Source organism: Porites lutea, chromosome 6 (genome assembly GCF_958299795.1).
Source record: "Porites lutea chromosome 6, jaPorLute2.1, whole genome shotgun sequence".
In the NCBI taxonomy this organism is placed as follows: domain Eukaryota; kingdom Metazoa; phylum Cnidaria; class Anthozoa; order Scleractinia; family Poritidae; genus Porites; species Porites lutea.
This window is the reverse complement of record NC_133206.1, coordinates 32,094,749-32,121,537: the sequence shown is the minus strand read 5'-3', so window position 1 is coordinate 32,121,537 and position 26,789 is coordinate 32,094,749. Positions and strand designations below refer to the sequence as shown.

The 26,789-nt window shown below is 40.2% G+C and overlaps 3 protein-coding genes across 7 annotated transcripts in view; 2 read left to right on the top strand and 1 right to left on the bottom strand.

Moving 5' to 3' along the window:
• Positions 1 to 26,005, bottom strand: part of LOC140940165 (ankyrin repeat and fibronectin type-III domain-containing protein 1-like) — a 35,184-nt gene extending 9,179 nt beyond the window's left edge. The window contains exons 1-22 of one of the 5 annotated variants that reach the window (XM_073389068.1): positions 25,056 to 26,005; positions 24,849 to 24,920; positions 21,353 to 21,522; positions 13,291 to 13,427; positions 13,034 to 13,083; positions 12,456 to 12,527; positions 11,981 to 12,144; positions 11,589 to 11,633; positions 11,344 to 11,422; positions 10,443 to 10,546; positions 9,725 to 9,843; positions 7,966 to 8,044; positions 7,357 to 7,467; positions 6,931 to 7,028; positions 5,115 to 5,205; positions 4,506 to 4,664; positions 4,109 to 4,226; positions 3,428 to 3,563; positions 2,835 to 2,948; positions 2,033 to 2,128; positions 1,088 to 1,231; positions 249 to 292 (exon numbers count right to left, since the gene is read on the bottom strand). In XM_073389068.1, coding sequence (XP_073245169.1) covers positions 249 to 292; positions 1,088 to 1,231; positions 2,033 to 2,128; positions 2,835 to 2,948; positions 3,428 to 3,563; positions 4,109 to 4,226; positions 4,506 to 4,664; positions 5,115 to 5,205; positions 6,931 to 7,028; positions 7,357 to 7,467; positions 7,966 to 8,044; positions 9,725 to 9,843; positions 10,443 to 10,546; positions 11,344 to 11,422; positions 11,589 to 11,633; positions 11,981 to 12,144; positions 12,456 to 12,527; positions 13,034 to 13,083; positions 13,291 to 13,427; positions 21,353 to 21,522; positions 24,849 to 24,920; positions 25,056 to 25,201 — 2,348 coding nt within the window. In that variant the 5' untranslated portion in view covers positions 25,202 to 26,005. Of the gene's footprint in view, positions 1 to 248; positions 293 to 1,087; positions 1,235 to 2,032; positions 2,129 to 2,834; positions 2,949 to 3,427; positions 3,564 to 4,108; positions 4,227 to 4,505; positions 4,665 to 5,114; positions 5,206 to 6,930; positions 7,029 to 7,356; positions 7,468 to 7,965; positions 8,045 to 9,724; positions 9,844 to 10,442; positions 10,547 to 11,343; positions 11,423 to 11,588; positions 11,634 to 11,980; positions 12,145 to 12,455; positions 12,528 to 13,033; positions 13,084 to 13,290; positions 13,428 to 14,762; positions 14,888 to 21,352; positions 21,523 to 24,848; positions 24,921 to 25,055 lie in introns of those variants that run through there. The other 4 variants (XM_073389067.1, XM_073389069.1, XM_073389070.1 and 1 more) reach the window with 4 other exon arrangements.
• Positions 15,855 to 17,750, top strand: LOC140940726 (uncharacterized). The gene has a single exon (XM_073389689.1). It carries the CDS (start codon positions 15,855 to 15,857, stop codon positions 17,133 to 17,135), a length of 1,281 nt encoding a protein of 426 aa, XP_073245790.1. The 3' UTR covers positions 17,136 to 17,750.
• Positions 17,812 to 20,131, top strand: LOC140940167 (uncharacterized). The gene is made up of 2 exons (XM_073389072.1): positions 17,812 to 18,872; positions 19,076 to 20,131. Exons 1-2 carry the CDS (start codon positions 17,952 to 17,954, stop codon positions 20,129 to 20,131), a joined length of 1,977 nt encoding a protein of 658 aa, XP_073245173.1. The 5' UTR covers positions 17,812 to 17,951.
• Positions 26,006 to 26,789: the final 784 nt, after the last annotated feature.

Here is a 26,789-nt window from a genome sequence, read left to right as displayed (position 1 = left end):
TTTTCACTCTTGAAAAAATGGCCTTGAAACTCATTCTTTTCGGAACCTTCGTTGCTATAGTGATACATAATCACTTACGAATTAAAAAAAGAGCTTTTTATTTCATATTAATTAGCGCCAGCGCGGTTTTTTTTAGTTTACCAGAACTTGTGTATGTTCGAAATCTTTGAGAAAAAATGCCACCTTTAGTATTGTAGTATTGTGTCAGTTTTACTTCCTCCCTTAAAATTTCGAATCAGTAATCTCACCTTTCGAGGCACTTTTTACTGTTTTCAAAATATTGTATCTTTTCCTAAAAGATAAAGGGAAAAATTAATGAAGAATTGACTGTGAATTTCAACTACAGATGCCTTTCAAGACAAAAAAAATCTGCTCAAGACTACACGTAACACATAACAGAAGCTCGTAAGTGACTTGAAACATGTAATCTACTATTTACTTTTGATCCTGGATCAAATTCGTATATTTTGCGCCATTTAATTTCTTGAGCAATGCTTTTCACCGTGGTGAACGTGTAATTTTCTGATTATGTGCAAACTCATTCATCCCTACACGTTACGTAGAACTTTGTGTGTACTGACTGAGTACGACCTGGGTATTTAATTAAGTAAGTAGCGGTTTACCAAGTACTTTAATCTACGGTAAAACTGGCGACAAAAACGTGCAACTTGTTTTGCAACATTGCCGGAAAACGAGTTCAAAAGCGATGATGTGCGTTTTACCACCCACGCTCAAACCTTCCTTGCTACAAATTAGACTGTTGCAAGTTGTGTGAATACTGACATCTTATTGGGTAAAATTACGAGGGGGTCACGCCATACCCAGGACTTACGTCACTTGCTGCAAAACCGGTTTGCCTGCGCAACATGTACAGATTTTGTTCCAAGAAAAAATAGAACTGCTCTCGACTTTGCAACAACTTTTCGCAACCTGCCACAGCCTGGTTTGCTGTGAGACAAGTTTGATTTGCAGGCGGTACAACGCGCAGCATCGCTATTTAACTCGTTTTGCAGTATTTTTGCAAAACAAGTTGCACTATTTTGCAGCCCGTTTTACCGTAGCTTTATGCAGTGAGATTTGTTCTGACCTGAATGGAAGAGAGGAGCATCTCTGATGCAGAGAACAGCTCATCCTGTAAGCCTGCTTGCAGGGGACAAGTCTGTATCTTCTTTTGAAGCTTACTTAAAGACAACCACTTTAAAGACATGATGCGTGGCTTGAAGGAGCTTGCCTGCTGATCATGACAGTACACGAAGAAAATGAACTTATTTTACGAATAAATAACGGGTACATCACGTCGTAGTGTATGTACGTTCAATTTGAATCGTGCAGTTCAATCAATAAAACTACATTAATGCCGCTATTTGCCTTTTACAGGCTTGATTATCACCCAGCGTTTAAGAAATAAGAGGCGACTTTCAAATGAATATACACTTTAATGGTTGACCTCCTGCATGTTCAGGCGAAAGCGCACTAGGGCTGATCCATCTCTCGTTGATTCACTTGCTCTTTCGTTCGGTTGTTCGTTCGTTTATTCATTTATTAGGCCAGTCAGTCAGTATATCATTCACGTATTCATACACTCCTGCTGCATGCACAGGCGAAAACTTACTAGAGCTGATCCATCTCTCGTTGATTCACTTGCTCGTATGTTCAATCGTTCGTTCATTCATCCATCCATTCATTTATTCCGTCAGTCAGTCAGTATATCATTCACGTATTTATTTGTTTGTTTGTTCGTACGTTCATTCATCCATTCATTTCTTCCGTCAGTCAGTCGGTCTCCTGAGACAAAACAGCCGCCGCGTGACAAAGGTCTATTGACCAAGCTTGTTCAGTCGAGATGGCTGTATATTGGCCTAGTTTTTTTTGAGGAGGGGGGGGGGGGGGGGGGTGGCGGGGGAAGACGGTTATTGTGGCCAATATCCAGCTATCTTGACCTCACACTTGGCCAATAACGTATTTTTCTTGAGCCCCCGCCCCCGAAATTTCAATTGCGTCGCAGCTTTACCACAACTAAAATCCTACTTACTATAACATAATTGACAGCAACAATCAGAGTACTGCCATTCCTGTCTTTGACCGGCTTGTGGTGCAGTCTTCCGAGGTCTTGCTTGCCAAGAGCTCCCTGAATACAATGACAAAAACACGCAACTTTCGTTCATCACTGGCGGTATGAATCGAGTACGAAAAAAATACATTGTGGAAAAACATTAAATGTAAAAGAGGATGGGTTACCCACAGAACATCTAGCAGCTAATAAGAACTTGCTTCATGAGAGGTTTTTTTTTTAGAGAGTGAGGAAATTCCCATAACTTGGGGTATAGCCGGCGATAATGGTGAGACGCAAGTGCTCTCACCAATGCGCCTCTAAGATTAAATCTTAAAAATCGATAAAAGCCACTGAATGGTGTCTGACTGTCTATGCAAGTCATGCAGTATACTGGTAGAACTCAGTGTGAAAGTGCATGAAATCCGAAAGTACTACTTATCAACTAGAGGTAATCTTTGATTACGGACCCACGTTCGTCACTTACGGAAAATTACGGAAACGAAATCGAGTCGAAAGGAGTCCAGTTTCCCGGCGGAGGTGCCCCTGATAAAATTAATAGGGGCGGCTAATTTGCAGTCGCCCGTGATAGCTCGAACATTTCTGCCTTAATGCCACAGGAACAAAAGATTAGGATGCGTTCTGACGAACGCGAAAACGCCCCATGCACCAAATTGAACTTTTGCTTAGCGATGCAGACAACAATTTGATAAAATGATGAATAAAAAGTTGTAGACATAAACCTGCTCCTCAAAAGAAACACGCCCCGTAAATTAACAGTTACCTGAAGAGTATCAGCAGCTTGGAGTAGTTTACATCTAAACAGGACTGACGTTGATGATGATTTTTTCTCAATCTCATGTTTTAATTTCTTCACATCCTTCCACGTACATGCAACCTGAGATAAGGTAATCATTTACAGCCTTGTAAGTGGTTCATGTGGCTTTCTTTTTGTTTTATTTGTTAGATGGTGTAGCAGCGCCAGTATTGATATAAAAATTGGAAACCTATTGATGTAAGAAAATTTGATTATGACCGTACGTCCGTACAGACTTTGGGGGAGGGGGAGAAGAGACTCTGTAAGGGAGGGGAAGAGAGTCCGAGACATGCGGCTTGCATTTGTTTTGACGTAAAATAGCCAACTAATAACCAAAGCAGTTTTTCCTGTAAATTTTCTGGCGTTTCTCTTATGACAAAAGGAGGGGATGGAAAAGGGTGCAGACTGTTTTGTGTTCTAAATGTAATGTTGAAGGCGTTATGCGTGGGAATACAGAAATGAGATGGTGAAAAAGCAAGGCATCGTGTTACAAGCATAGGACAAAACAATAATCCACAAGGACAACAGCTGATGGCAGTTTGTTTTCGTAAAGTTTGTACCTTCATGAGCCAACAGAAGTCTTGAAGAAAAGTGCTGGGGTGATTGTCGTCCACTTCAATTATCGGGATATTTTCATCCACCGTTACAAGAAGCTTTTCATCATCAGTGAATAAAAGGGAAGCCAGGTACACACCTCTGACATAAAAAATGAGAGATTAGTTTTTTTCTCTGGTACACTGCACAACAAAGAGGCCTTCCCAACCCATCAGTTACCCTCCAAACCGACAAAGGGTTGACCACGCCATCCGCAGTCTACATACCCTTTTTTCTGACATCCCACGAGAGTCAGGATCAGTGAAAATGCTAGGGCACCTAGCTTTTCATCCTTACCCGAGAAGAATAAAGTGTCTAATCATTTACAGATGCAGGGCAGGGGGTTTGTCCGTTTCAAGGTTACCTCCATTGGTTTATCGCTAGTTATACCTAGTTATACCTCTGAGTATAACACACCATCTGACAGGACTTCCCTTAGAATTACGTTGCAAAGACACACTTGTGAACCTGCGTGGACCTAGTCTATGAGAAACAAAGACAGCGCAATCACACCCCATCCTCCAGATACGAATTCCGCAATTTGAACCCTAAGACCACCATGTCTTCACAACTTAGACTAAAAGGCAACCAAGCTGATGCCAGTTCACATTTTATTAGGAACTTGGAGATTTTCACTAACAGCTTACCTTTTCAAATGTCTAGCAAATTTTGGCGCTGAGTGGAAGAGTAAATTGGTGTATTTTGTAAGGCTCTTTTTCATGGCTGATTTCCTACTTGTCCTTGGGGAAACTCCACCATCAGATCCTGCATGCAAAAAAAGCAAACAAAAAATATTAAGTGCAAAAAAACTTTCGTCCTTTCGTCCTTCAAATTCTATCCTTGGATGTTATATGTTACATTTGACACCATAACCTCATGATTATGACAAATTTTTTATTAGTTAAGAAAGAGTGACATAACTGTTCCAACACTGTAGGCCACTTCAACATATTCAGCCTACTTCCCAAATTGGCTTTAAAGGCTGTAATATACTTTAGAGAATTATTACTAAATTTTAATATTATCACAAGCTGCGCTTCTCACCAGTTTCATTGCCATATGTGTTGCTGCGAGGTCTGTGGGGTAATATTGGTTTCACTGGCGAAAACTCCTCATGACTTTGCCACACCCGACTGAATAAATCGTCTATTACATTTAGTCGACCTTGGAAGCGAGGTTTAGAATCATCTACTTCATGCCATGCTGCAAAGACAATGTATAGGTAAGTAAGAAGACTGTACTCAAGTTAGAATGGTATGTGAAAAAGCTGTGATTGTTATGCTTCCAATTATTGGAGGCATATCATAAAAATGGGAAGGACACAGAGAAAAGGAAGAGAGATGGAGCGAAAACCTCAAGGTAAAAAACACTTAAAATTGGTCATACATCACGTGGGTCATGCCAATCGAGAGTGGTATCCCCCTGAATTATGCCAATATACGTCAACTAACGTTGTGTAGAACTACTTAAGTTTGTAGTTCAAACCTTTTTATTGGTACTGACATTGCCACTGACATTAATAACTCAAGAAAGTACCAGTGCTGCTGCTTTACAATTTGTGCACACATGGATGAATAGTGAATTAGTTACACTTCTCTTAGTGGTTGGCATTATGTTATAACAATATAAAAGTAATACAAATATTAAGCTTACTTGATGGCATTGCACAGGGTGGACTGGATTCAAGCCATGAACCATAACTCTTAAGATTTCCACAGCAAACTCGAACATAGTATGACACAGACTAGAAAATAATAATAAAAAAATAACTATAATAAATAAATGAACATTATGCATCCACGATGGATAATGTAACCTACCCACACAAATCACCATCACTGAAAATGTATCTAGGCAAGCAATTTCAAAAGTCATTTTGCGGTGACTTGTTCTTTTTTTTTTTAATGACAGCATTGAAAGTTATAAAGATACATTTTCCGAGAAATTTCTTGAAAAACTATGTGTTTGAGACAGAGAAAACTGATGGCAAATGAAAGGGCACTAAGTATCACTCTGTGGTAGGCAGGAGTTCTGTTGTAGCCATCCAACATTGACAGGCTAGAAACAACAATGTTGGGAAATGTTCCATGTGTGATAACAGTAGTGTGTAAACAGACGCAACAACTTTCAACAACATGCAACACGGTAAGCAAACGGACGCAACATCTAACACCAAACAGTGTTGGGAGTTGTTGGCCAACAATGTTGCATCCATTTGCACCGAGCATTCTGTATGTCTTACATTTAAGGTGGTACTCTAAATAAGGACATGAACATGTTATCATGTAATAATAATAATAATAATAATAATAATAATAATAATAATAATAATAATAATAATAATAATAAAGTCAATGAATAATAATGAAGTCAATGAAAGAAGAAAAGTGGAAAAACAAAGCATTGCATGGCCAGTATCCAAAGATCCTAGAGAAACCTCATGTAGACACAGTCACTACCAACAAATGGTTGTCAAGTAATTTGAAAGGAGAAACAGAGGGACTACTTGTTGCAGCTCAAGACCAGGCAATAAACACCAGAAACTACCAGAAAATAATATGTGGCCAGCAAGTGGAGAGCAAATGCAGATTGTGTTCGCAACATGAAGAGACAGTGGACCATATTGTATCTGGATGTGAGGTATTAGCCAAAACAGAGTACATCTCCAGGCACAATAATGCTGCAGCATATCTCCATTGGAGCATATGTAAAGATCATGATATAGAGATTGCAGACAAATGGTACGAACACGAACCAGAGACCGTGATACACAATAAAGATAACAACATCACCATCATGTGGGACATGCCAGTCAATACTGATAGAACTATAACAGCGAACAGACCAGATATCATCGTTAAAGATTCAGTGAATTCCACCTGCAAACTTATTGATATGACTGTTCCATCAGATAGAAACATCGCACTGAAGGAAACTGAAAAAAAATGCAAGTACAAAGACCTAGAACTAGAAATACAGAGAATGTGGCATATGAAAACCGTAGTGATCCCTGTGGTTGTTGGTGCGCTTGGTACAGTGAAGAAGGGTATGGTAGAAAACATCAAGAAAGTATCAGAGAGAGCTAGTATGACAGAGATTCAAAAGATCTGCATGCTGGGATCTGCACGAATCCTTAGAAAGGTGCTCAGTGTATGAACAGAATGATTGACTTGAGTGACTGACGCTCTAGGTGCATGGTTTGCGCCCGGCTGATGCGCAAAAAGAACACCAGCAAAGACTGTGATAATAGAGATAATAATAATAATAATAATAATAATAATAATAATAATAATAATAATAAAATAGGCTGGTATTAATATTCAAAGCAAAAGTTTTAATCAGGAATCAGCCTATCATGCTTTGTTTAAGAGGAACCAACCAAGTGCAAGAAAAGAGTCACTCATTAAAACAAAAAACGTACCATTCCCTGCTAGCTAAAAATCAAACTGATCAATTGATAAGCGCTTACCTTTTGTAAATTACAGATAGTGTATTCTAGTGACCGAACATCACGGAGTACATATTCTCCTTCCAGTAACCAAAAGTCTGGGGACTTGCTCCATTGAACTAAAACAGTAAAGAAAGATCCAAGTCAAAGCAAAAAGTTTAAGACGGAATCCACCAGGAAATTGAGTAATTTTAATTCTCAGTGGACAAAAATCTTGTACCAGAATAATTTAAAGAATATTGCATTCTTTTTTTACATTTTTCAAGGCCTGAAGATGTAATTAGTCATCTGTAATAACACCAAAGAAAAGTTCTCATGGGAGTCCAAGAAAATGAATGTCAAATTTCAAAAGAATAATGAAAACACAGTTAAACTTCTGAAAATCTCATGTGTAAGATGCAATTTTGGGGGTTGCGGAGGCCACAATCACCTGCTATTCATACTCACTTTTATATTTGGATACAATGACCTTTTCATCAAGTGGTTCAATAAATCTAACAAGAAGAGAGTCTTCAGAAGCAACTGATATTGTTACACTGCTTGGCTTATCAGGTGGACCTAAGAAAACACAAACACAAACAAACAAACAAAAATACAAAATATTACTTGACATATCATTATTTTGTATGTCAACATCAATATTATTAGCCTGCATCGCAGATATAATCTAACTCCAGTTAGTAATGTCTGCAAAGCAGCACTGAAATCCTTGTTCCGGGTCCCCTACGGACTCCGTGAATTACATTAATGAAAACTGTTGAGCAATATTTCATCAAATCTCCCATTTCATTAAACAAAACTCAATCTCACTTACACTGTCTCAACAAAATTTTAGAAAAATACAATAAAAAAGTTTTGGTGGGTATTTTAAGAGAGAGCTTTCTTGCAATATATGTATTATTGTTAGCATTACTAAGTGCTGTGAGGTACAGAGCTGTACTGTACTTTACCTGGTACAATAGGGCTAATTCACCAATTCACACTCACCTAACAATAATTATCAGATAGTTATGAACTTACTCATGACTTTCTTCAAACCACAAAAGGTATTAGTACCTATTTTTGAGAGTCCTTTCTTCATCTGTTCTAGTAGGTGTTTTCTCCATAACCACTCTTGAAAGAGTCTTTCATTTTCCTGTAAATTAAATTATATCACAAACAAGGATACTTATTTAAATAGACATTTTATATACTAATTTGTTTATAGTATATGAAGTACTGCTTGGGACTACTGGGTAAATAAGTCAACCTCACATGCACAGTGTTCTCCTTATCAGGTGTTAACCAGTAAACTTTACCGCTTGAAGCAACACTTCTTACCGCCTGCAACTTCTTGAGGGTTTACTAAAATTAAATAATACGCAAGTTGTAATCCGATCAAGGAAATGAAATGAATATATGGAAAAGTACTAAAGTATACACAGCTTTCTTTTTACGGGCCACGCATTTTAGAAAGAGAACATTGAAGACAGATCAAGTAAAATTATTGGGATCACACGTTTTAAGTTGTTCTCTAAAGATTACAACGGCCAATTTGCGTAAAATAGGTCTTAAAATGAGTGAATGACGTTTCAAAGAACTTAGCTCCTCCTGGGGTGGGGCCACGTCCCTCACTCCACTACCCACTCCCTCCCCACCCCTCCCCTAACAAAAGTGCACCTTTGGGCATATTTTTTCCTTACCGGGCATGAATGGTCCCTTACCTGTTGAGCTAAAATTTAGGGAGAACACTGCATGCATATTAATCAAATACTGTTCAGAGTCATCTTCAGAGTCAAAGTGAGTTGTATCATGTCAGTTGATGGTATTAAGCTCTGTTTTTTAATACCATCAACTGAAGTGATACGACCACTTTGACTCTGAAGATGACTACCATGCAGATTGCCGAAACCTCAGTCAATGTCAACAACAGTCCTATTCACCTACTTATGAAAGGACTACTGGTTTCAAACCTTTCACAGCTATGTAATGTGTCCTTGATTGAGACTAACCACATTAATACTTTGTTTCATCTAACCTAAATGGTGATTTAGCCGGACATATGTCCTTCAAAAATTATTTGCACTGCTGCTGTTGCTTAGGTTGTAACTGACCATACATTGACGTTGTTTTTGAGAGAGCAAAATAACATGCATACAGTGGAACCTCAACATGACAAGCCTCTATATAAAGAAGCAAAGCTTGCAATAAGCACCGAAGACCGACAAAATCATGTGTCAGCTGCTTTTCTCAGCGAAGACGGTTGTTATTATCGCAAAAGAAGAGGAAACTATAAAGTTTTAATAAAGTCGCAAAAAAATATATCATAAAATCTCAATGAAAACGTAATTATGATGTGTTTCCTAATTTACGAAGAACCACGGGATTTATGGTATGCTTTAGTTAGTTGATCTTTCAGTCAATAATTTTCATGTTTCTACATAGATTTATGAATTATCGTTAATTGCTCGAAGGAATTGATTGGCTTGGCTGGTAAATCGAAACTTGAATGAAAGCTACATTTTCATGGATGAAAAATACGCTTGTTTGTCTAGCACACTGTAAATCGCATTTTAGGGCTTTGAAGTTTCAAAATAATGGCCCTTTTTTGATTTACTCAGTTACTCTGGTCAAATCTGCTGGTGACTTCAATTTAATAGAAAACCCTGAGGAAGTCCTCAGTATAACAAACAATTTTCTTTACCTCAGTAATAGTAAAATATATGAAAAAAAAAAAACTCCAAAATAACTAAACTTCATCATAGTGAACAAATTTTGCCAACCCCTTGGCCCTTCATTATATAGAGTTTCTGCTGTATTATGTTGTTTTTGTTACCTTTACTTCAGAAGATGTAGTATAACTGACATGAACCACTGCTATTGTAAGATCGTCCACTCTTAGCTCAGCTTCCCTCAACAACATGTTAATGTGTTTTGTGAGGTAACTAGTTGGTACTGTCGCAGAAAAAGAAAATCATCCCAGATATTGCTACTATTCCCATTTAATGTTGTGCAACATGACACAACATAACAGAATGCAAAACAATGTAATATATTTTTTTATCTTTTCAACATCAGGAGTAGAATTGGAAAGGAACAAAGTTCAAAAGTACTGAAGATGTTATTTGCCAATGAAAAAGGTAAAGTAACCTGTCAGGGAAGGTATTACAAAAATATGACCCACTCATGCGATCACTAAGGTAAACAGAATAGACATTGATTTAAATCATTATTCACTATTTTTGGCAAGTTAACATTACGTTTGAGGGAGCTAGTTGCAGCAATAAAACCTTTCCTCAAACAAGACGGCATGATGGTACAGGATTCCACAAACCCCCCCTTTCAAAATAACGCCAAGTGCACAGCCTTTCTTGTGAAAATGAGTTTTACTTGCATGGGAATGAAAAATCCTTTCCATATAAAAAGCTGAGCACTTAATCTTGTTTTGATACAGTACAGAGGCGCGGAGGAACTCAGAAATGGCCGATTGAAAATTGACAATAAATAAAAGGGAAAGACTACAACAGCCCTTGACAGCAATACTTCCTACTTACATTTGGAGCTTTCCTGTGCACCATACAACAAAAGCATTTTTATGATGGGATGGTAACCGAGCATGACAGCAACATCAAGGGGTGCAAAGCCATCATCATTAACCCTGCATTTACAAGGGGCAGCAATAAGTTATTTCACTCTGTTAGTGGAGCTTACAAAATCTATGTACTATGCAGTCAGATCCAAACTGCAAAGAGGGACAAAAATGTTGAGACACTTTACAAAAATGACCCCTTTGCATAGTGAACATGTTTGTCCCCTCCGGTGTACCCCCCACCCCTCCCTCCAAATCAATGTTGTATTTTAAACTCAGGGTTCTCATTAATTTTTCAAGTACACAGCTAGATTATAAAAGTAGGCGGCTTGGTAACTGAGTGCTGTAGGCAATTTCAGGCTTTCACTCTCTCACTTGGCCCTTTTTTCTCAAAAAGTAGATGGCTCAAACCTCCAAGTAGTCGTTAATTTAGCCAGCTGCCGGCACTTAATGACAACCCTGTAAACTCTCAAGTCTTTCTTCAACTACAAATAACATTGATTCAGGGGTTGGGGGGATTTACGGGAGTTTAAACAGAATTAAATGATAAATGTTTAAATCAAATTTTTGATAATAGAACATGTTTTAGACAAATGTGTCAATTACAGTGTACTGTTGTCACTGATTGTGCATGGTTTCTAATGTTTTGCAACAAATTGGTTAGACATTTGACATAATGCATTCTGATTTTAATTTTCAGAGAGATTTCCTTAGTTTACTTGATACACTGTTTTGAATTAGTGAATTGATACAGGTGTACTGCAAAGCAAAAACTCCCTCCCACAATAATTTTAATGTTGTCTTTGTAGAGAAAAGAAACCTGTTAATCTCATATATACAAATGAGTTGAAATTGATTATGCTTACCCATTGATGTCTATATCCTCTGATTCCAAAATATTCCTAATTTCATCAGTTTCCTTTCTAACAATAGCATCCACTAGAGCTGTGAAAGAATGACAAAAGTAATACTTTACTACTTATCTACTATTTTACTAGTACCTTTAGCCAAGGTGAATTTATTCTACATCACAATAAGTAATAATAAAAATAATTAATTGTTTTTTTCATGTAATAGGAAAAGAAATGAGGCATCATAAAAAATTACTTACCATCAACACTGGTTTCTTTCCTCTTCTTTGACTTGTCTTTAAAATCTAAAATAAAACATTAGTTTAGCCATGAACACTTCATTTCTCGAATTTCTGTCGCTGAGGTGCAGATGACCCTCCTGGTAAGACGTCCATAGCAGCAAGGAGTGGGAGAGATGGCGGATGTTTCCCCAGGCTATGATAATTACCACACATGATAATATTATACCATGGTTTCCAAGGTCATTAATACCTTGGATGCAGATGATACAATACGAAAGGCCATATACACGCCCATTTTAGATTTGAGAAGTAATATTGATTTTTGATTAAGTATGCCTCTTAAAGTAAAATTGGTCATTTAATTGCATGTAACTTACATTCTCTAAAGCTCAGTTCTTTCAGAGACTTACCTCTGTTATTGAAGCTGAATCTATTTTCTTGGACAGAAAATCGTGAGCGAGGAGAGGAGCGCTGGTTGACTGACATTGTACGCTGCAACCTTGGTGATTTGCTACCTCCGTGTAAACTTCCTGGTGATGCTAAATCTTCTAAACTGTGTGATTTTCCTTGATTCCTAATGAAGAAAAAAAATGGGTCCTCCGTAAGTGGAGAAAAAAAACCAAAGTAGGTTGCTTACTTATCATAACATTCATCAATGAAACAGGTAATGTGAACCCCTGATAAAAGACTGTGATAAACTGCAATGCAAATTGGTTTTCATAGAGAAAGCTTTTTAGTCAAAGATTTTTATGATTAGAATACACAAGTCTGAGTAGAGATGGAAAAATAGTTTAAATGGTAGAGGAACAGTCTGTATATATAGTGAAGCAGTACGAAAAACACACATGCACAAAAAAAAATTTGCCTGCAACTCCCTCGTCTAACCTCATACTCCCTCTGTCTCTTCTCTGGCTTAACCGACGTGCAAGCTTGCTAATTCTTGTTTCCTTCACGCCACTGTAAAACAAAGTATCAAGTATATTTAAGTCTTCAGTGTAGTTGAACTTCAAATTCACCGCAATACTAATCAGTTTCTTATAATTATGTAGATATTATCTAAAATTTCTTTGATATTATCGATATCCTAGACAATCAATCAGTTAAACAACCTATGACTGTTATATCCTAACAAAACCAAAACATTCACAATTATTTACCAACACTTAAATGTATATGTTACAGGTCAAAATTATATTGAGGTTAAAAGTTTTTAACCTATAGGTTGATTCTCAATTTCCTCTGCCTCCTAGCCCTAACTTATGAATAATCAGGTCTAGTACACAAAGACAATGGAGAATCAACCTAGGTTAAAAAATTTTAACCTGGATTCAATTTTGACCTGTACATAGCAAAGTTCTACTATGGTTTACTATGATGGTTGAGTCTTGAGACCAAGCTAAACTTGGCATGCAGAATGAGATAAACTTTTTTGTACCTCACACAATGTTTTATAAAACTGTTACCTTTGCTTTTTCTCTGTCTCTAATGGAGAAATGTTTTCCTCCTCATTTCCCTGTCAAAAACAACATTGAAGCGCATGGTTTCAGGAAACATAAAAAATAAATAATACATATACGGTGAAATTTTTGGTGGGCTTGGTTCAATAGTTACAGATAAGTACAAATCTTACTTTTTTCCGCCACTTATAAACACGTCAAGCATGAATAGCTATGGTAGTCATGTGCTTTTCCATAGCTGTAAAAATGCAGTTAATTCTTACCAATGTCTGCAATGTTTGTAGATGAATAGCCGTGGAATAATAAAGCCCTCCCGAAGTGTATCCGAAAGGAGCTCCATCTGTACTACCACTTGCAGCTGTAACATTCTCTTCATCATCTTCCAAGTTCCAAGCTGCACCTAACAAAGAAGAGACCAGAGACAGTCAACCAGAGGTAGGTACATTGCAACCGTACCCACAATATGATACAATTTAACGGTAGCACATCCACTTAGTGGTTATTCGTCTACCTCATTCCTGGTCAAAGTGGAATTTGGAAATGTTAGTTTATGAGGAGAGGGGAACACTGTTAAGAGTACCAGTAGAAAAACCTCTTGGAGCAAAAGAGAGAACCAACAACAAACTCAACCCACATATGGCGTTGATGCTGGGATTTGAAACCAGGCCACATTGGTGGGAGGCGGGTGCTTTCACCACTGTGCCACCTTTGCCTCCCATTCCTTTAATCAGCATATAAAGTGACCAACATCACCATAGCCATCACCATAATTGACTGTAGGGACCTTTAGCAACGATGACGATGGCGGCAGTGAAAATGTCGCTAAAAAAATGAACTTTATTCAAGTTCAAAAAGAGGAAGGAAAATTCGTTCCATAAAACGTCAAATTAGGAGGTTTCATGTCATAGTCGCGCAGTGGACATCAAAGAAATGTGCTAAAAGCATCATGCACGTGCAGGAGAGCTGTTGTTTTGATCATTAAATCTATTGTTTCTTGAAGTTGTCATGGTCGTCTTCGTTGTTGCTTAAGCTCCCTTGTAACAAGAAGGGCGGCATTTTCACTGTATTAACTTTACAGTTCCAATGGTTAGTTTGTACACTAAGAGTAAAAGTTATTTTAAGTAGATTTGTGATTTTTTGTGCACTGATGTTCTGGTAAACAGTCAGTGTTATGACTCCACTAATTTCAGGCTTGTTGTATATCATTATGTGTACAACTTCTTCTCAAGGAAACAAGGCCCAAAACAGAAAGAATGTGACCTTTGGTAAAGTTTTTTGTACAGTGCATTAAACACTGACCTCCAGTATAAAGAACACAGTTTCAGAAATGTCACTGGTAAAGAGGAAAATTCTACAAAGCAGTAAGGATATGTTTTACTGAGACTTCTTGAACATACCAAAACAGGACCACAACATTATTGATATCAAGTTTATCTAAATTCATCATGTGCACATTTTTAAATAACATAATCATGCATGCATACATGTGTACTGTTAACATTTAATTCTAGCTTAACAGCTGCAATGTCTAGCATGGAACAATGACGAAGTGCTTTAATTCCTGACATATTTTGTCTGAAACCTGCCTGAGCACTTTTTAACGTAAATTTATTATTTTAACAAACTTAAAAATGCCCAGTCCATTAGCTATTGAAAAGTCTCTTATAGATACCTTAGACTGAGTCTAGTTTTACACCTTGAAGGACCTAACACAGAACATATAGCATATACATACCGTAAAAAATATTTTTGGGAGTCCTTTGAGAAATGTCCATAATATTCCTTGATTGAGTACTGAACAGCTGGCTAAAATTTTAGGTGTTTTGTTTTGATTTTTTTCAATTATGTGCTAAAGTAAAACAGCAGAAGGAAAATTATCCATGAAATTTCCTATGTGGCAAATTACTGTCGGAAATTTGCATTGAGGGTGTCTTGCTTGGTTCTTTATTAATATCATATGAGAAACATTTTCCTGACCATGTGACTCATAACTTTGAACTTGCAATGAAAGTTCTTCACATTATGTTCAGGAACAAGGTATGTCACCAAAATAATGTATCAATTTCTTAGATAAACATTCATGCTGTGCGAATATCATGTATAAATGTATCTTGATGAAAGATAACTATTACTATTGGACAACCTGAAAAACGTGACCAGACATGATTGAGATGTAAACTTAAACAAGGGATGTTTAATCCTTTCAATAAAATAGCAGTCTGAGTCAATTTTAGAAAAAAAAAATTCCCAAACCTTTTTGTAAAATCCTTTCAAAAGAAACAGTCCCAAATAGGTTTTTTTCAATGGTAACATCATAGGATTTCATGTGTTCATGAATCCAATGGTGAATCTTTCAGGTGGCTGAACACAGTTTTGGCAGTTTGTGAGTATATGTCATTTGCGAAATGATGGTAAGAGAAAGGTTGCAGCTCATGAGCTGAAACTTGGCAAGTGAAAAATATACTGACGAAAGATCTTGACTGACAGATAAAATTTGACGTTTTCGTAGTTTCCATGGCAACATGAACGATTGAATACAACCTTAAAATTTCACTTTTGCTCAGTTTACATAAAATTTGCTCAAACAGATTTTCCTACAAACTTGCACACAGCTTACTTTTAAATGTGGTTAAATGTAATTTAAGCTAAGTTAAACGCGAAACAATGCTGGTCTGGGGTTTCCCTTGTCTCGGTCATGCGCAGTGGTGGGGGATCTGCTGGGGGTCGCGTGGTTTTACAGCTCGGGTTTTGAGGTCAACTCATTTGCGCGTGCACTTTTGCTTTTCGACGGTGCTTGGCGACTTTGCTCTTATTTGCCTTTTTGACGATGGGTTCGCGGGGTACGACTAATAGCTTGCAAACTGCTCCGGTGTTACTGCCTGTTCCATCTGGAGAAGAGGCTTCGGTTTCAAACGTGTCTTCATCGGCTGGTCAAAACGTCTCGCCTCCCTCGTCGCAAGTTTCTCAAGCGTCTCTTCCACCGGCCGGGCCGGTGATCGCGGGAGTTTCGCCAGAAATGGTTGCGTTGATCACGCAGACCGTGCAAGCTGTTCTCGCAGCCGAGCGGGAATCTTCGGGAACTGCCTCCACTACATCTCAGCCGGTTTTGTCCGCAGCGAGCGCCATTACTACAACACCGCCTTGTTCGGGAGGCGTTCCCGCTGCTTTGCCATCGCTCACCGATTCTGCATCAAGCCTGTTGGCCGCGGGGACAGGATTCGGCGGACATCCCGTACAAGGTAGGCCAAGCCAATCATTTGTTGTGCCATCCTTTGTGTCCACGTTTTCGCTTCCATCCATGTCATCTTTCGCTCCTAGCGCCTCGAACGTTTGCTCCTCGCAGAGCGGGGTGATTCGCGATTTCGCCGCCCGTTCTGTCGGTCCATCGGCTTCGTTGTTGGACCAGCCGTTCGTTGTTGGTCCCGGTTTCTCGCCCGTGCCGGCGAAGCTGGTCGCTCAAATCGTGGCGGGCAAGTACGTTGACCTGAGCGATTTACTGGCCGTGAACTTGCTGCAGAAGGAAACCGAGCCGCAAGTGCTGTTCGACGGGCGCCTTGTTCTCACGTCCCAACCGAAGCAACAGCGCCGGAAGATCGAGGACATCGCGTCCTGGATGGAAGCCTTTTCCATCTTTGCTCTGATTTTGGTCACCCACTTCCCGCATCGATGGAAGGACTTATTGCAGTACCAGCTGCTCATCCTCCGCACATTCCGTCATTTCTCGGGCAAAGTGTGGCTCGCGTACGACCGAGCATTCCGTGAGCATGCCGTCGCCATTCGCTTGACGGATTGGTCGTCGATGAACGTGCAATTATTTAATTTCCATGCTGCTGGTTCGTCCGTCCGTGACTCCACACTGGCCCAATCTAATGAGTACCCTGAGCCACCAGGATCTTCGTCTTCTAATGTCGTTTGCATTTCGTGGAACAAGGGGCGCTGTACAGCACCCTTCGCGTCGTGTCGCTATGCCCATCGCTGCACTTTATGTTCTGGCTCCCATCGTGCGACGACGTGCCCCAATCGCTCCAGCCGGGACAGCCGTGAAGAACGCAAACGTCGCGGAAGTTCTCCAGGATCTTCCTCCGGTGCCAAAGCTCGCCGTACGTGAGGGATTCGTTAGTTGCCAGGTGTTGCAGCCATTCGTGCGTACAGTCTGCAGTTGTCCTGACGGTTTAGCTGTGCCGCCTCGTGTTGTTGCTTCGCTCATTCCCACGTGAACATTCATGATTTTGTTGTTTATCGTTTTTGTTAGTGTGGCACTTCGCCTTAGTTGATTAGTTATCGTAATGTGGTCTCTTTTGAGGCTATTTTGTTATTTTTGACAGTTCGTGTGCGGCTATATTGTCCCTACACCCCGTTTAACAGGGGTCAGGGTTTCATGCCTTTTAGCTCACCTGCTTCGTTGCTAGGCTCTCTTGTTTACATTTGTACCAGTCTTGGATGTTAGATAATAAAATGCTATGGTTGGGTTTTCATCATTTTGCAAGTGTTTCTTTTCTTTGCAATTTTATCATCAGGGGGTCCCTTTTTCCATCCAGTGTCGGTGGTTTCTCCCCTGAATGTGGCACAATTCACGTTGGACCTGGCTGGGCACCCAGATCAGCAAGCAGTCGCCTTTGTTTTGCAAGGCCTCACGCACGGGTTTCGCCTGGGATTCCAATCTACTCGTACTCTTAAATCTGCCAAACGGAACAAATCCTCGGCATTCCAGAACCCGAAAGTTATTGACGATTATTTGGCCCACGAGGTTTCCAGATGCCGAGTGGCAGGCCCTTTTCCCTCGATTCCCCTTCGGAATTTACAAATAAGCAGTTTCGGGGTAATCCCCAAAAAAGGCCAACCTGGCAAATGGCGGCTTATTGTTGACTTATCCTCCCCGGGTGGGTACAGCGTAAATGACGGTATCAGCGCTGACGCATTCTCTATGCATTACATCAAACTCGACCAGATTATCCGCATGGTGGCCAAGCACGGTCGTGGGGCTCTGATGGCAAAGTTCGATGTCGAGGCCGCTTATCGCAACGTTGCAGTGCATCCCGAGGATCGGTACCTGTTAGGGATGAAATGGCGGGGCCAATTCTTTGTTGACTTAGCTCTTCCCTTTGGGCTCCGCTCGGCTCCCTATATTTTTAACTCGATAGCAGACATGGTGGAATGGATCATTATTAATAGGTACAATGTGGCCGACCTTATGCACTATCTCGATGATTTCCTCACTGCAGGCCCGGCTTGTTCGAACCAGTGCACTAATAATTTGCAAACATCCCTGGCAGTTTGTCGGTCACTTGGCCTTCCCCTCCACCCTGGCAAGTGCGTTGGCCCGCTCACTTGTTTGACCGTGTTGGGAATTGAACTGGATTCAGTGCAGCAATCGGCTCGTCTTCCAGAAGACAAGTTAGCCGCCCTTCAGGAGTTGATTCAGTCGTGGCGGAACAGGCGGTGGTGTACCAGACGTCAACTCGAGTCGCTGATTGGCCACCTTCACCACGCCGCCAAAGTTGTGTGGCCTGGTCGTACTTTTCTACGCCGCATGATCGACCTCCTCTGTTGCTTTCGCTCGCGTGAGCATCCTATTCGTTTGAGCGTGGAGTTCCGCAAGGATATCCAGTGGTGGTCTGATTTTCTCACGTCGTGGCATGGGGTGAGCTTTTGGCTTTTCCCGGGTTTGTCTGCTTCCACAGATGTGGAGGTCACGTCAGATGCTGCTGGCTCCTTGGGATTTGGCGCTTACTTCAAAAATGAGTGGTTCAGCGGAGCGTGGGCCCCCTCCCAGTATGATCAATCAATCGCGTACAAAGAACTATTCCCTGTGGTGGTTGCTTCTCACGTCTGGGGTCCGCAATGGCACCGATGCCATGTCTTGTTCCGCTCGGACAACGAGGCAGTGGTGCACATTCTCACGTCCAGGACATCAAAGGTCCCATGCATTATGCAGCTGTTGCGCCACTTACTTTCCGCTGCGGCTCGCCATAATTTTACCTTTACAGCTATACATCTGCCTGGCATTCATAACTCAATTGCTGATGCTCTTTCCCGCTTTCGTTGGCAGGAGTTCCGGCGTCTGGCGCCCGAGGCCTTACCACTCCCAGCTCCAATTCCTCATCAGCTATGGGATTTTTTGATATCTCCACCTTAGAGGCTCGGTGCCACACTCTTCTGGTGCATGGGCTGGCATCCTCTACACGCAACTCGTACGCTTCAGGTCAGAAAAAGTTTTATGACTTTTGTACTCAGCTTGGTAAGATTCATCCATCCGGTTCCCCTTGCCCGGTTGACGAATGGACGTTATGCCTGTTCGCAACATTCTTGGCCAATACTGTGCAATACTCCACCATCAAGGTGTATCTCTCTGCCGTGCGCTCCTTGCACGTCGACCAGGGCTTTTCGGATCCTCTTGTCACCTGTTTAAGGTTGCAGCGGGTGCTTCGAGGAATTAAGCGAACTCAGGGCGATTCCTCTTCTCAACGGCTTCCAATCACAGATGAGATCATGGTTGTTATCTTCAAAGCTTTGGACGTCACGATGGCGGATCATTGCATGTTTTGGGCAGCCTGTTGCCTGGCGTACTTTGGCTTTCTTCGCTCTGCGGAATTCACCGTCCCCAATTTGGCCAGTTACTCCCCTTCCATCCATCTGGGTGTGGCCGATATTGCTGTGGACGCTAGTTCATTGCCCTCGCGCCTTCGCATTAGGATAAAGGCATCCAAAACTGACCCCTTCCGGAAGGGGTGTTTCGTGCACATAGGCCGTGGCTCGTTTCCGCTGTGCGCAGTCCAATCGCTGTTGGCGTACTTGACTTTAAGGGGCGACAGACCGGGCCCCTTATTTTTGTTTCAGGACGGTTGCCTGTTGTCTCGATCTCTGTTGACGGCTTGGTTACGTCACATCTTGCCTTCGGCTAACATCCAAGGCAACTTCTCTAGCCACAGTTTCCGCATTGGGGCAGCTACTGTCGCAGCTCGTAATGGCATCCCAGATCATCAAATTCAGGCTTTGGGGCGGTGGACCAGCACCGCCTATTTGTCTTACATTCGTACTCCTGCGGAGACGTTATCGCAACTCTCTAAAAAATTGACTGCAGGTGTTTCAGGTTGCTCATCATAGAACCCGTCAGCTTTTTACTTTGACTCAGTCTTCTGGGGACAAATTAGGGCACCGTTGTATCTCTACCTATCCTGGTTTGTGCTTAGCACAGTTGTCTCCGATGTTATTTGACTTCTCCGCGCGGTTTCGTTATGCTGTGGCCAGTAAGCACTGGGGGGGCAAGTAGGGGCTTTGCACTCCTAATGGGATTCCGGTCAGGGAGTTCTGCCCTGACAGTGGGACGGAGGACAGCCTGTTGTTGCGGGTTGCAGGTTTGCGCGTCATCACTGGGTATGTATGCTCCTTTCTGTTTTCTTGTCAGCGGCAGGCTTTGGGGTTGGTGCTTGGAGAGTTTTTTTTGGGGGGTCTCGGTCCCTCTCCCACCCTGCTCGCGGGCCCTTCGCTCCCCAAGCACTCCGCTTGGAGCGCGAGGTCTGGTGGTTGCCGCTCACAGGGTTGTCATGGTTACCCTACGCGCTCGGCTCCGGTGCTCGAGGCCCCACCATCTTTCCAGGCACCTTCCCCAAGCTCATCTATTGTTGATGAGTTTAAATGTGGTTAAATGTAATTTAAGCTAAGTTAAACGCGAAACAATGCTGGTCTGGGGTTTCCCTTGTCTCGGTCATGCGCAGTGGTGGGGGATCTGCTGGGGGTCGCGTGGTTTTACAGCTCGGGTTTTGAGGTCAACTCATTTGCGCGTGCACTTTTGCCTTTTCGACGGTGCTTGGCGACTTTGCTCCCCGCCCTTCCCTCCCCCTTTTCCGGTAAGTATGTGGTAGGTATCATGGTTCCACTGTCTTCTGTCAGTGTGACGGTGCCTGGTGGTTGCCGCTCACAGGGTTGTCATGGTTACCCTACGCGCTCGGCTCCGGTGCTCGAGGCCCCACCATCTTTCCAGGCACCTTCCCCAAGCTCATCTATTGTTGATGAGTTTAATAATTAATCATTACCATTTGAAACTTATTTGACCAAATTTTAACAGTCTGGTTGTTAGATAATCAGTAATATAATTGCACTGTAATTATTAAATTGTCTGTTCAACTTCCATTTTTAAAGTTCTCATTATTTAGAATACGACAAAAGTAAAAATTCTGCCAAATATCACAAAATTTTAATGAGTAGATTTTAAGAAATTGTCTTCTATGTACCATTGCTTTTGTTTGTTTGTCATGTTTGTTTGTCTAAGTTAAAACACATGCCATCACGCGAGTTACCACAAGATTCTCAGGAAACAAAACATACCTCTAGGTGATAAAGCTAACTTGAGCTTCAAAGGAGCCTTGGAAAAGTTCTTGGATGTCTTGGCTGTTATAGGCTTGTCGATATTGTCTAACACAGGTGACATGGTTTGCGCCCTTATTAGTGATGAATATTTATTTACTGGACTGCGCAAAGGATGTGGTTTTTGTGGCCTGTAAAAAAAGGAAGAATGTGTAAGAATGTGTAAAATAAGTGAATGATCTTTTTTACCATTTCTTTCTTTTGTCCATTGGGCAAGTTAAGAACAGAATTCACTAACACAATGGCCAAATTCACCAGCCCTTAAGGCTACCCAACACGCCTTTCTTTGCACACTGTGTTTTAAGGGGTCCCTAATCTGATAATTTTCAAAAAGTGCTGCAAAAGTTACAAAAGTATGTCGTTTGGTTTCGCATTTAATACAAAAACATTTTGGCCAACAGTTCTGCCTCAGTTTGTCTATTATTTCCCAAAAACACATCCCCTTTACAATAGGAGACAACAAATCCCCTCCCCCCTACCCAAAGGCAAAAACTGTCCCCCTCCCCGCAGACAATGTTGTTCTCCATTGAACAAAATTTGGTTAGTTCTGCAGGCATTGCAAAATTAGCGACATACGTATGCAGGTGCCGTTTTTGCACTGAGGCCTTTAATTAATATTGCTTTGTTTTCAGGACTCCTGCCTAAACACATTTAGTAACACAACACAGAATAGAAAGGAAAAATAATCAGTAACATCATCTAGAATAAATTACATTACAAAAAAAGCATACATGACAAATAATGGGAATTAGTTAATGCTATTGTCTCTGGTAAAGTAATTAGCCATTAAGGCGCTAATTAGTTTACCAAAAAAAACAGGAAAAACAAACATAAATCCTGTCAGTAACATTATGGTAGCCATTTCAGGGTGCAAAGAAAATCATTTTTACAGCTTGCCATTCGGGCAAGCTGAAGCTAGCATTTACTAGCCCCAGAAGCTTTTTGACGAGCAGAATTGATTTCACAGTTCTTCTATTATTCGAATTCCTCAAAAAGCATCACTTGCGGGTCGAGCAAGTTAAAAACAGAAGTCACTGGCCCAATAGCAAAATCCACTAGCCCCGGGCTATCGGACACTACTTTCTTTGCACGCTACATTTGAGCAGTGACACTGCAGAAAGTAACCCTTCTTCAACTCATCACACACTTTCCAAGATTAACCCTTTGATTGCACACCAACTGTTGAAATGATAGGGGTTTGGGGAGGACTGCAAGTCTGAAGTGTGGCTCACTTAGGGGAAGGGGTGGGGTAGGGGTATGAATGTCCCTTATCTGCATTTCAAAACCTGTTGTTTTACACTTTGAGAAGAAAGCTATTTCTCTGTTGGTATTTGACTATTGTACTTGTCCCAGTCTTTGTAACTGTTGCAATTTCAACCCGAGGGCCATATTGCTTGTCAGATTTTCACCTCAACAGGGTCTCAGAAGTGAAAATGCTGAATGATTTGTCAATAAAAAAAAATATTTTTTTGAGGTGCAGCCATTAACAGCAGCAAAAGTTTGCTTGGAGTGACCATGGTGAGCTACTTGATGATCAGTTGACAGAAACTATGCAGAAAAATTCATTTGCATGCTGTTAACCCACAACAAAGACCTCCCTGTCTTGTCAAGACTGTTCCACAAAATTCTGTACAAAACACTTAAAATATAGAATGGAAAATTCTAAGCAGTATTATCTTATATCATACTATTCACTTTACATTAGGGCAAAGACACTGCATCTGGGTGAAATATTTCTAAAGAAATATAGGAACCGTAAGATGCTTTTAACATGATATTAACATGTTCCTGCCAGGTAAATGATCTCACTAACTACATTTATACCTTACAGAAACATACATATTTGTTAACATCATGATGCCAACTTACGGTAACACTTCCTTAAGCAGACACAGCTTTGTATATTTCACATTACATAAACGATAATTATTTTCAGTTTTGATTATGTAAGCAAATACTAAAGGAAACACACTTACAATTTGAATTTCAGACGATTGTTAGGAGCACAATAAAAACAATCTGTTAAAATATTATTGTTGACACAGTAGAAACCCTATCTTTGGAAGACCGATCAGTAGCCTGGTGATAACTACGAACAAATATCAGAAGAGAATGTCCTTGCATCCAGCATCCTTTAAAAGTGATGCAACAAATTTCATCACTATGGCAATGATAATTTTGTACCATTTTAACCTTTGAGGGGACATAACTGTACTATCAAAGCAGATTATCTCTTCATTTATAAAAATAGAAGAAAAATTCCTAGTCGCAAGTATTTTACATTCAAAAATTAGTCAACTGAAAATTTGTACTGTCATACATGCATATATATCTATCAATTTCAATTTTTTTTGTACCAGAATATTGAATATGGGTTACATTATTTAACTTTTTCTTTAAACATTATCAGAGAGTAGGAATGTAACAAAATATCATATAACTAACTACAATCACACACAATGTACAAGAATTTTTTGCGATTGCATTAATTTTTGTATTTTCCCAAGTACTTCAATCAAACTTCCATGTTATAATAATCAGCACTTTTAAGCTCTGTAAAAACCAATCACTATCAATAAATAGCGACAATGCAAAATGGAAATTACCATTACACATTGGAACTATTAATTTGCAACAGAACTGATGAATTCATCATTATTTTTTTAAATGTAACTATTTACCAGTTTTTTTTAGAGATCTTAGAATATTTTTCAAAGAAATTTACAATCCAATGCTTATATGCTTCTGGATTAATCTTTCATTTTAGACTTAATAAGATACCTAAACCATAGATATTGAAATCAACTTTTGAAATGACACATTAGAATTTTAAATTATATACATAGCAACCTGACAAAGATATTTTCATGAAATATGGAATTATTCATAGTAACTGAAAAAATTACAAGGAAGGTCTTTTATTACTCCAAGTGATATTTTAGGAACGGAAAGGATTTACAGCTCTGTTAAAAACAATTTTCACTTTGATTTTTACACTTTATGACATAAGCACCACAAGTAATCTTCCGAATGAATCCGTGGCTGAATGTACCAATTTTAATTTAGTTTATTGCTTATTAGAAGCTTAAATAAATAATTTGCTAGGTAGAAATTTGAAGCCTTTTAAAATTACAGTGATCACGGGACAAAATTGCTATTTATATTGCATGAGAAATGAAATCCCCAGACATAAAGAAATCGAAAACATAAAATCATCTTTTCTCTTGTTGTATTAGGAAGTCATTAAAGTTTAATTGTTTTCCCATATTTACTAGGTCAGTGACACCTTTACCAAAGTTTCGAATATTCTCAAACGTGAACCATATAGCAAAGACGATGCATACCGAAGAGTGTACAGCCGGGAGTCATTTTATAAAAATCGCTATTTGGCAGCTGTTATTCTTTTCAAAATAAAATGAAGCTAATCACCCTGACAGCAAATGCCAATTTTACTTACGATCGCCTCTGGTCTCCTGAAAACTTGTCGTCGATTCCATTCTCTAAAGAACTATTTTCATCTTTATTTCTCCTGTATAGGGAGGGAACAATCTGAAGTTAAAACGGTTCCGTTTCCGTTAAAACCCGAGATAGGGAAATATTAAACCCAGGTCAAATTGCGGGTGAGCTTATCTTTAATATAACAAGAAATAAACATGATACTTACTTGTGCAACGCCGGATCTTCTCGTTGAACGGGCAGGTCGCAATCGACCTCCCCAGACGGGACAACGAATCCATCAGTCGTGCATGACTTTCGCCGTGATCCAACAGCTTCTTCCGTCTCCCCAATGGTTATGGTGTCCACAGACATACTCAATTTACAATCCAGCCATAAGTCGGAACCGCAAATCTTAACAACAGAGAGCTCGCGGTGCGAACCATTCACCGCTAAAGTACTTGAAGATACAAAATGTACAGTTGATCGATCGGAAGGCACTTAAATTTTGTCTAGCAGACATGCCGTTTACGAGTTAAGACACATCTCTTTGCGTTGGTCTCCGTTGTGTCAAGATTCCCAGAAGAAGAGGTGTTACAAAGAAAGATTTCTACATATGCAATAACGTTCAGAAGAATATCATTTAGAACAGTTGATATGAAGAAATTGACAAAGCAACACACTGCTATTTGACAGGCTTCGTTCAAGAGTCTTCCTCGATCTCACGTCAATAAAATAACTGGTGCCTTAATATGCAAAGTCAGAAGTGATTGATCCCATAAATCTATGTTTACCATGAGGACTCCGACGCAAAAGACGTCAAGGAAATCTTTATCGCCAATCCAACAACAGATTGCCCACAGTTTCACTCCGTCACAAACGAATTTATTTTTGAGATTGCGTCGACCATGTGGACTGGGGTGAGGAATAAAAATCGCGTCCAGTTTCCTTCACGCGAGAAAGGCGCGAAAAAACCGGAATGGCCGGAAATCAAGACAATAGAGAGGCTGTTCACTAGAGAGCTGAGGAGGAGCTTAGAATTGACCCTCATTTCCGGTTTGCGACATCACTATTATCAGGATAATCTGACATATTCCTCTTTAGTTACATTTGGCGTAATAAGGTCACCAGATTATTTTTTTAAGATATTTTCCTTTTCATCATGACAGCCATATTCTTGTTTGTAAACATTGTACCAAATGAAATGTACCAACCACTGAAACAAAAGAACCTGTTGTCTCAAGAGCCAATTAAGTCCCAGTTGGCACATTAATATCACTAGGTGATGTAATGCAAAAGATTGCTATAACTGGCTACCACTACTGGTCTATATGCATCTCCACTCACTAGTGGTCTGCTACACAGCCGTCATGTGTTGACATGCAATGCAATACTTCTCCTCTGAGTAGGAACATCGCGTGACAACAAAAAACGGCTTTGTAGCAGGGTACACTCACTTGTGGTACAAGAAGGATTTGTGATGACCATTTAACTGTTTTTCTGTAATGAGAGAATACAGCTCTGGAAGGTTGGAGGGAGGGGTGGGGTGGAAATTTACATTTTCTGGGGTTCACATCTAGAGAGCATTTCTTTACACAGTTGATTTTCTCCTGACAGACACCTTTGCAACCAGCACTCAGTGTCCATCTCAGGAAGATGTCTGTCTTAAAGAGAGTCAGCTAAAAAGGAGTAAAGAAAGGCAGGGACCAACTTTAGGTAAAACATGTTTGCGGCGTGTCCATCTTATTAAGGTGTCTGAGAAGAGAGTTGACTTTACAACATTTTTATTGAAGTAACATAAAATTTGCCTGAACTTCCCCTCCCCTCCCCCCACCCCCAAATGGATATTAGTTTTATACAAGGTTCACCAGAATGTAGCCCAGCAAATCGTATGATACAAATACCCGTCCAAATACATGTATGTGGCCTCTCAACAGTACCTTATTCGCGCAAGTGTTCCACC

Coding starts and splice junctions, on each gene's coding strand:
- LOC140940167 (XM_073389072.1), top strand. CDS start 17,952: ATGCATTACATCAAACTCGACCAGATTATCCGCATGGTGGCCAAGCAC. Junction 18,873..19,075: donor ACGTCTGGGGTCCGCAATGG/CACCGATGCCAT, acceptor CTTTCGTTGGCA/GGAGTTCCGGCGTCTGGCGC.
- LOC140940726 (XM_073389689.1), top strand. CDS start 15,855: ATGGGTTCGCGGGGTACGACTAATAGCTTGCAAACTGCTCCGGTGTTA.